This window comes from Nicotiana tabacum, chromosome 4, assembly GCF_000715075.1.
Source record: "Nicotiana tabacum cultivar K326 chromosome 4, ASM71507v2, whole genome shotgun sequence".
NCBI lineage: Eukaryota > Viridiplantae > Streptophyta > Magnoliopsida > Solanales > Solanaceae > Nicotiana > Nicotiana tabacum.
In genome coordinates, this window is record NC_134083.1 from 15,797,696 (window position 1) to 15,807,829 (window position 10,134).

Sequence of the window (10,134 nt, forward strand, 5' to 3'; positions counted from 1 at the left end):
ACCTAAGGTGTTTGACCAAGCTTTTTTATGAAAAAAAAATATTTTTGGGAAGAAGCAAAACAGTTTATGAGAAGTAAAAAAATAAATTCTTCCTAAAAATAGAAGCAGAAATAGTGACTTTTCCGGATAAGTACAGAGCGCATTTTATATATGTTTCCTCGCTTGTGCAATTGGATAATAATATTTTCTTAAAGTGTGGAACCTTACATACTTGGCTGCAAATAACTTCCTATCTTCTCATACAAAAACAAAAGTATATATTTATGTTGCTCTGAAGTTTAGTATGCAAGACATGGAAAATTTTCTTCATTTTTTGTATTTATTAGTTACAATATCTAGGTAAGTAAATAAATTATTTAATTAGTGGTTATCTTACTTGATGTATTATTATGCTCGGTTAGATGTTTTCATTCTTGAAAGAGGAAGTGTATTTATCTTCTGGGGTTATCCTTCAGGACTAACATTTAATTTTTACTAATGACAATTATATTGTAGCCATTCGAAATTACGAGAAACAGAGTTATTCAATGAATTATTATGTATGCTCATAAATAAGGATCTTCCTTCGAGTTTTAGCTGTTGACTATAAAAGTTTTATATATAATAATAAGGGTATGAGAGTTAAATATTCGCAATTTCTTTATCTATATCGAATTTAATCAAGATATGTGAATATTTTCGTATTGTCTATTCAGTACTCCAATTGATTTTTTAATAATGATGATTTTTTTTCCATGATGAATGACAATTGTGTGTGCTAATATAATACCAGTACTAAGTTTTATAGGGTCCTCAATCCAAAAAGATAATTATATTTCCTTCCGATCAATTTCTATAGCGTCAACTTATTGTAAGTTTTTTTTTTCAATTGGAGCATTTTGTTAGTAAATATTTTATTTTTCAATCTCTAGTTAATTTTAAAGAAATGATTTTAATTTTATCATTGTACCGCAATAAATTCACTAGTTTATATATACTCAAAGTATTACTTTTTCAAAGGTCAGAGTTGATTGGGGTGCAACAGTTTGAGGAACATTCTACATCACTATATTTCCATGCCTTCCAAAAAGAACTCCTGAAACTTCTGGAACATTCAATTCAGTTTTTCTCTCACACACACATAAATAGCAGAAAAACTCCCCGTTTCTCTCATCGTAAAACACAACTAATAACTTTAGCTATCAAAAGAATATCAACAAAGTTAACAAATGGAAAGCCCATTATACGGAAGCTATTGGTCCCAGCCGACTCGCCCTCGCTATTCCTCAAACATGAAAGGAATACCCGTGCTGCCGATACATCAAAATGCTATCGGTATTAAGCCGGTTGTTCAGATTCCGGTCCACTTCGTCGGTTCGGATCCTGAGCGGTCTGTTTCAGTCTTGAAGACTCAGAAATCTAAGCCGGACCAGTCCCTTTTCTCCTTAAGGATTCAGAAGGTATTCAGAGGCTTTTTAGTGAGAAAAAGCGTGAAGAAAATCATATCAATACGAAAAGAGGTGGACGAAATAGAGCGCAAGATTTTCTGCGGCGAAATGGCGGAGTTGATTCAGAGAGACGAAAGGGAGAGGTTGCGGGTGAATGAGACACTCATGTCTCTGCTTTTGAAATTGGATTCCGCTCGTGGAGTTGATTCCGGTGTTAGGGACTGCAGAAAGGCTGCGATTAAAAAGGCAATCTCTTTGCAAGAGAAAATTGACTTTATTGTTTCCGCAGGTAATCAAATTGCAGTCAAAGAGGAGAATAAATACAATGATTCCGATGAAGTCCCTAAACTGGTCAATCCGACCGAATACATCCCCCATTCCACAGGAAATCAGGACGAAATTGAAAAATCGACATATCAGAGTGAAGTTTCTGATCTATTGGAGCAGAGTGTGGAAGCAGAAAATCAAGCAGCATTGAATTGTACGAAGAAAGATGAGAAAACACAAGTAGAGGGCGAATGCGATGCAGCACCATCAATTGAGAAGTCGGATGAGTTGCCGGAGGTAAAGGAGGTAAGTGTGGAGAGAAGCGAAGTAGGAGATGTGATTGAAAGAACTGATGAGGAGGAGAATGAAGTTAGGGTTACATGGGGAAGATGAGAGTAGAAAAAGCAGAGAGTTGATGGAGAAAATGGTGGAAAAGAATGAGAAGATGATGAGAATGATGAATGAGCTGTGCCATAGAAACGAAATGCAAACGCTGATGCTGAATTCGCTGGCGCAGAGGGTGGCGCAATTAGAGAAAGCTTTCCTATGTGATAGGTTGAAGGCAAAGACAAAGAAAAAGAGGTATGCTGCTTAAAAACTGCTCCGGCAGAAGCCGAGCGAATCTTGTTTGAGAGTGTTTACAATGACTTTGTGTTTCTAATGAGCAGTTCGTTGGTTTTGTCTTTTTTTTTTTATCTTCTCTTACGCATTCATATTTTAGTTATTTTGGGACGTGTACTTACATAAAACAGAGATATTGGAATGTAAAGCTTATTACCATGGAACTTCATTATGCTGGACTTTCGCCTTGTGATTCTTTGGTTTAGTTACTGGAACTAAATTGGTAATTTTTCCGTAGCACTAAAAAGGTATCATCGCATGTGTCCTTCTTATTCGGCTTCTCCTCTTATGATGTTAGCTACATCTCTCCCTCTCTATATATAGGGGAGGCCATGGAAGAAGTGACTTGTACCTCTCTAGGACCAAAAATCACATTTATTTATTTTCTTAGATTTTTTTACTTTATTTGTTTTGTTTTGATTTCTGAGGACATGACCCTGGATAGAAAGTTGTGGAGGTCGAGCATTATGGTTGTAGGTTAGGAGATAGGAGGCTAGTATGATACTGTTTTGTTTTAGGCTGCTAGTGACGCCAGTTGTGTTCTTAATACTTCGTTAAGGTTGTAGGTTAGGCTGTAGAATGTTTAGTGGCCCTTGTTGTGTCCATATTATTCCTTTGCGTCTGTAGTACCGTCCATTTATTACTGCTTAGTGTTGTTACTTTTCTCTTTATTTTCTGGTTATTGCGTTGCTGGTGTTATCCTTCTGGATTCCTTTGTTGTTACTGATACATTGTCTCTTTCCTTCTTCTTGTGTCGAGGATCTATCGGAAACAACCTGAAATAAGGTATGCGTACACATTACTCTCTCTAAACCCCACTTGTACGATATCAGTTGGGTGTTTGTTGTCAGTTGGGTGTTTGTTGTTGTTGCTTTAACAAGCCTAAAAGTTATGTCTCTTTATATCAATTAATGAAAGAAATGCTTTAACAAGCCTAAAAGTTATGTCTCTTTATATCAATTAATGAAAGAAAGAGTAAATTTAATAGCTGTTACCGTTAACAAATACAGTTGTGCATTAATTATTATTTTAATAAAGGTTACGCACCACGTCTGATAAAAAAGTACAGGCGTCGAACAATGACTCTCTCTTTTTAGAACGGGTGATTGTGTCATATCATATTTTTGACATTCTTCATAGTTTTTTTCTTGACACAAGGATTTGTTCATTGGACAATGGTGATTGCGGTTGCTACATATGGTGGTGGCAAAATAGTTAAAAGAAAATAGTTATCCACTCATATTATCTATTAAAAAATCGATTGGATAATAGCGTCAAAATATTTTGCAAAATAGCGTACTTGCACTCTCTCAGGGAAGTGGAACAGATGTTGTAACATGAGGTACAGATGCTGATGCTATTTTGCACAATATTAAAGATGAGAATATAATTTTGGATTCACCTGAAGAGGAATAACATATTTCTATATCAAACTTGAACACACCATCCGCACCAAAGGAAAGGAAACCTGATTCTACCGGTGTAGCAACTCTTTCTGATATATGCATGCAAGAAAGTGAAAGTAAGTTGCAAGGAAATAAAAGGGTATTGATAGAAAAAGCACCTTTTACTGTTCATGAGATTATTGAAAAGATTCAGCAGGTTAGTGTGAGCAGTTTTATTTTTTTATTTAACAGTTGTAAAATGTTATAATGGACCTTAATCTCTGCATTTGTTTTTTGTTTTTTGCAGAAGCAAACATTGTCGTATAATAAAAAAAGAAAGGGAAAATCTGTGGATTCGTGCCCTAATTTTAATCTTTTGACTCAGTCAAGTCAATCAAGTGATAATGCAGTGAATCATGCTACTACCAACATCAGTGCTTCTATTGATCATGACCCTGCTGAACACTCTGTTGCTGCTGATATAGAGAAATATGATTATGATAGAAAGATTATTTTATATTCAAGTGTGGATGAGGGAGTTGATGTTTCTCCTCTTAAAATTGTTAAGCTTGTTGCTCACTTGGATGTTCATTCTAATCTGCAACCCACTTTGAAATCTGAAATAAAAAAATATAAAGGAGGTAGAAGTTGAAAATAAAAAATTAAATTTTGGCTCCTATAAAGGAAAAGAAGTTGCAGGAGGACAAGCACCACAATTTGGACAAAGTGCATATGTAGTAGAAGAATTGCTTGGTAGAGGAAAAAGAATTCGTAAATACTGCTGGCATTATCAGAAAGTAATCAGAAAGGTGGAGGAAAATTTTGAAACATATTTAAAATAAAACAAGAGAAAAGGTCCTCTTCCAAAGTAAGTTTTGCTATTTGTTTATTGTATTTTTATATGATTTAGATGTTATTAATAAATCTTTTGTTATTGTATTTTTCATATTTGTTCTGTCTTTTTTTTTTTTTGGGGAGTAACTGATATTTACAAAATAGACCCTTTACTACAAGTAAAGCCATATGAACTTTACAATGAAAAAATTCAGTCAAGAATGTTCTTTAAAGAGATTGTAGATGATAAGTATTATTTTCATGATGCGGTATGTATATCTCTTTTACGTTGTGAATTCATGATTTTATTTTGTATTATACTTGACATAAATTTATTTATATTTTTTATTCAGCACATAGATATTTTATTGTATTATCTGAGGAAGAAGCATATATATCACATCAATGACTATCCATTTGCTTCGACAACAACTGATGTAGGTTTTGACGACACTTTGGATCTTGCACATAAGGATTGGACTAATAATCCAAAAGAGTGGAATGAGTTTGAATTTTGGAATGACCCTTCTGGACTGGGATTTGGGCTTTGTTAGTATATATTGGGTGAGAATCGTAAATGTGGGATTTCATGGACATCTATTGAAAAAGTATTCTGTCCGGTTCAACTTCCTGCAGTTTTGGTAAATGGTAAAATTCCATTAGATTCTAGCACTCATTATTTTCTGACAGTGTTAGACATGAATGAGAAGACCACATAGATGTATATGATTCAGTGTATAAGAACAATGAGTATGATGTTATAGTGGAGCAGGTTCTTCCTTATAAGCATTTCATTCCTGTGATTTTGGAGTATTATAAATTTGGTGACTTGCATCCTATATTTGGGCATGTATATGAACCATTTGTGGTTCACTGGAAAGAAGCAACAAAACAGAAAGGAATCAAAAGTTGTGATGTATTTGTTATAAGATATGTTGATATGTTGATGAAGGGTGAAGATGTTATGACATTTGTGCTCACTACAATCAAATATTATCGTGACTATCTTGGTTTAGGTCTATGGGGACATGCAGAATGGAAATGCAAATCAGGGTATTCAACTCCTCCAGTGTCACGACCCAATTTTACCTCCGTTGAGTATTGTGATGGCACCTAGTCTTAGGGACTAGGTAAGCCTAACAATAATTAAAATAACAAAATTATTTAAATAGAATCTCTTAAAATTCCCAAAATCAGTAGTACAAGTCATAAGATCTATAGAGTGTTTGCTAGAAAACTTCTAAATACAATTGTCTAGAAATAAGAATAAACAGTGCAAAACAAAAACTGGAACGTGACTCCGAAGCCTGCGAATGCAGCAACAGGTTTACCTTGAGTCTCCACAGCAACAACCCGCACAGCTAGCTAACGAACAAGTACCTGGATCTGCATAAAAATATGCAGAAGAGTAGCACGAGCATACCACAGCGGTGCCCAGTAAGTATCAAGACTAACCTCGGTGGAGTAGTGACGAGGAACAGTCAAGACACCCACTGGTCTAATAAACTGAATAAATATAAGTACATGAATAACAGAAGTATGATGTCTACATAAAGACTATGCAATATGGCTCACAATACAGTAATTGCATTTAAGCAAGAAACAACAAGCATCAGCGGAATATCATGAAAATGACGCAGACAAAGTGAATGGAACACAACCTAAATCCAGAATTACGAATACAGCAAGGACAAGTAATAACTCAATAATTACAACTGCTTTTACATCAGGTTTTAGTCAACAACTCCACGAGGTACCGAACCACGGACAATTCACAACTCACGGGTCTCAATACCTGAACCCTAACACTTGGCATCCTGTGCCCTCATAACACCTCATAACCGCACTAACGACTCACGTGCCAATAGAGCCATTCTCACATAGAAGGCAAGTAAACAAGGGTGAGCATTTATGCTCAACAATATCAAGAACACCTCTTATCCGATAAGAGTGCTTAACTATGTGTATGCTTGTGCAAGTGTCCTAACATAGTCCATACCAGCAAATAAGCATAAGGAAGAAGAAGAACGGACAACACGTAAAATATTTTCTCACAGCTTTCACAAGATCAAATCTCACACAGGTATGTATACTACTTCACATATATCAACAACAAGAATGCCCCCAGGTCACAAATCATCACAAATCAATCCCTGACACAGCCCACCTTGTCTCGCCACGTGTGCAATAGTAACATAAATGCCCGCCTTGTCTCGCCACATGTGCATAATAATGTTCCCACCTTGTCTCGCCACATGCGCAACCCATAAATATATATACATATCCCGCCTTGTCACGCCGCATGTACAAATATCAATGGTAACAATAGCACGGCAGAAACCTCGTGCAACTATCAATAGTAACAATAACACGGCCAAAACCTCGTGCAACCCCATAATAACAACCGCACGGCAGAAATATCGTGCATCACAATAATAACAATCGCACGATAGAAACCTCGTGCATCACCACAATGAATACAACAACAACAATGGCAATAATACAAAGTACGCCAAGTAAATCAACTCAACAACCTTTAAATCACAAGAAAATATGGAACCAATTCACAAGGAATAACCACAGTCTGAAATGCTAGGCGTAAAGAGAACAGCTCAACAAGGGAAAACTAATGTGTAGCAACGATCCCACAATATATACCTCAATAACAGGGAAGCTAACACGAGTCAAATAATTCCAAATAAAACAAGTCGACTGAAATATAGGATATCTAAACTTCTTTTAAGGTTGAGAAAATTACGAAGGATATTCAACAATTCAATTAAGGATAAGCAGCAGAAAAATAATCATAACCTCAATTAAGACTGAACAATTATAGGATGAAATAATATAAATTCCAAATAAAGATAAGAAGTTATGAAAAGATAGCATGGCTATAAAAGAGATAACAATTTCAGTTAAGGCACATATGAATCAAGTAACAATAATAGTGGATCATGAAGCAATTGATTCTAATTAAGCAGGTATATGTGAATCTAGTAATTAAGATATATAATCATAACAAGAACAACTGCATATTCAATGAATACAAGGACCTAAGAACCCTAAAAGGCCAATTTTTCACAAATAAGTCTGTGCACGCACTCGTCACCTCGTGTACACAGACTACAATCAACATAGAACACTCAAATCCTAAGGGGAAGTCACCCACACAAGGTTAGGCAAGATACTTACCTCGAACCAAGCTCAAACAGTCCGTAAGAATGCCCTTTTCTCAATTATCCAACTCTGAATGGTCCAAATCTAACCAAACACAATTGCATATAATGAATACAACGATAATAGACTCATCTAATTAATGAAGTCAATATTTTAAAAAACAATTCCGAAATTTGCCCTAAAAAGTCCACCCGGGCCCACGTCTCGGAATCGGGTAAAAATCACAAAATATGAACACTCATTCACTCACGAGTCCAACCATATAAGAATTACTCAAATCCGACCACAAATCCCCTTTCAAAACTTGAAATCTTTATTGAAGAAGTTCTTCCAATTATTTTCCAATTTCAACCCCAAAAATCCGAAACTAAATGGATAAAACAACTATAGATTAATGCAATAAAACCAAATTTGAGTAAGAAATCGTTACCCACAAGATTCCTCTGAAAATCCCTCAAAGAATCGCCTTCTCCCGAGCTCAAAATCAAAAATGGAGTGAAAAATGAAATAACACTCGATTCCAACCCCTTTCTGCCCAGCGATCCTCACACCTGCGATCATTTCTCGCACCTGCGCCTACCGCACCTGCAGTCTAACCAGTCGCACCTGTGGAAGTCATTAACTCCCACAGCCTCCGCAGCTACGAGTCTTCTACGCATATGCGGGCATCGCAGATGCGGAACTTCCTCGCACCTGCGACCCCGGGCCAACTCTCAAGTTCTCACATCTGCGCTTCCATCTCCTCACGTGTGAGTCCGCTGATGCGCACAAATTCTCCGCACCTGCGGAGACTGCCAAGTCCAGCTCTTCCCGCACCTGCGCCTCGTTCTTCGCACCTGCGCCCAAGGTCCGCATGTGTGATTACATCAGAACTCAGACCTCCCCAAAACTATGGAAATCATCTGCAACTCGTCCGAAAAACACCCGGGGCCCTCGGGACCCCGTCCAAACGTACCAACAAGTTCTATACCCTAACACGGACCCCCTCGAGGTCTCAAATCACATCAAACAACGTTGAAACTACGAATCGCACCATGAATCGAACTTATAAATTTCAAATCTTTCAACTTCTAAAACCCGTGCCGAAACCTATCAAATCAACCCGGAATGACGTCAAATTTTGCAGGCAAGTCCCAAATAACATAATGGAGTTTTTCCAACTCTCGGAATCGCATTCCGACCCCGATATCAAAAAGTCCACTTCCGGTCCAAATCTCCAAAAATTTGACTTTCGCCATTTCAAGCCTAAATCAGCTACAGACCCCGGATTCACAATCCGGACACGCTCCTAAGTCCAAAATTACCCAACGGAGCTAATGGAACCGACGGAACTCTATTCCGGAGTCGTCTTCACATAGTTCCGACTACGGTCAAAATTCTAAGACTTAAGCTTCTGTTTTAGGGACTAAGTATCCCAAATCACTCCGAAACAACCGATAACCGAATTCAACCATGCACGCAAGTCAATACACATAATATGAAGCTGCTCAGGGCCTTATGCCACCGAACGAGAGTTAAATTCTCAAAATGACTGGCCGGGTCGTTACATCCTTCCTCTCTTAAACAAATGTCCGTCCTCGAACGTGCTAAGCATCGCCTCGAAGTCTTGAAATCACTTAAAGTACATACCCAACACACACCCGTGGGTGACCCCACGTCACCCCAAATCCGCATAAGCCTGACGACTCCATCTCAACTGTAATTTATCCTTTCTGCCAACACCGATAAGCTTTAGAGTAAAAAATTCTCACCTTCCATTTATCTTCAAAAGATCCGATTCTAAATCCATAACAGATATCAGTCTCAACCAGTGGTAACAACTCATGCCTACACCCATAAGGTACGACCACATAACAAGACACACCACATATAGGCCCATAATAACATTTCTTATCACAATAGCTGCCCAAAATCAAAACCAGCACCGGCAATTAGACCCATATCCATTAGCAACCCGTTTCAAACCTCCATAATGCTGACAATGATGCAAGAAACACGAAGACCTCATAACTATACTCCCGAATCAGTAAGTCAACTAACACTATCGGGCACACACTCGCAAGCCAAAACTTAAGAAGCACATAACGACAATGACTGAATATGTAAAGAGAAACACGTAAGAGAAATATCTAACAAGCCTGATAGGCACAACTTTCTAACAATACCCTACTACAAATCAATTCAAAAGGAAAAATCAAAGTACATGAACAAATCGTAAGGATCTCATCCTAGTATGACCCTCCACCGCGGCACGCAGCCCGGCTCAAACATATCAAATCACATGGAGTCGCGAGGGTCTCGCCCTCAACTCTGAATCACAAGTCAAGTACACATCATACCAATGGAAATCCTCCACTAACTCAATTCTGCCAATAAAATCTCAACACTTGTTAAATTCTTACCCCGGTAGAGTATCAAATCAC

At 37.5% G+C, this 10,134-nt stretch overlaps 1 protein-coding gene across 1 annotated transcript; it reads left to right on the plus strand.

Annotated features, from left to right (window-relative positions):
* The first annotated feature begins 1,151 nt into the window (after positions 1-1,151).
* On the plus strand, positions 1,152-4,646 carry LOC107781112 (uncharacterized). Its single transcript, XM_075251438.1, has 3 exons — positions 1,152-3,101; positions 3,474-3,917; positions 4,008-4,646. Exons 2-3 carry the CDS (start codon positions 3,822-3,824, stop codon positions 4,350-4,352), a joined length of 441 nt encoding a protein of 146 aa, XP_075107539.1. The 5' UTR covers positions 1,152-3,101; positions 3,474-3,821; the 3' UTR covers positions 4,353-4,646.
* Positions 4,647-10,134: the final 5,488 nt, after the last annotated feature.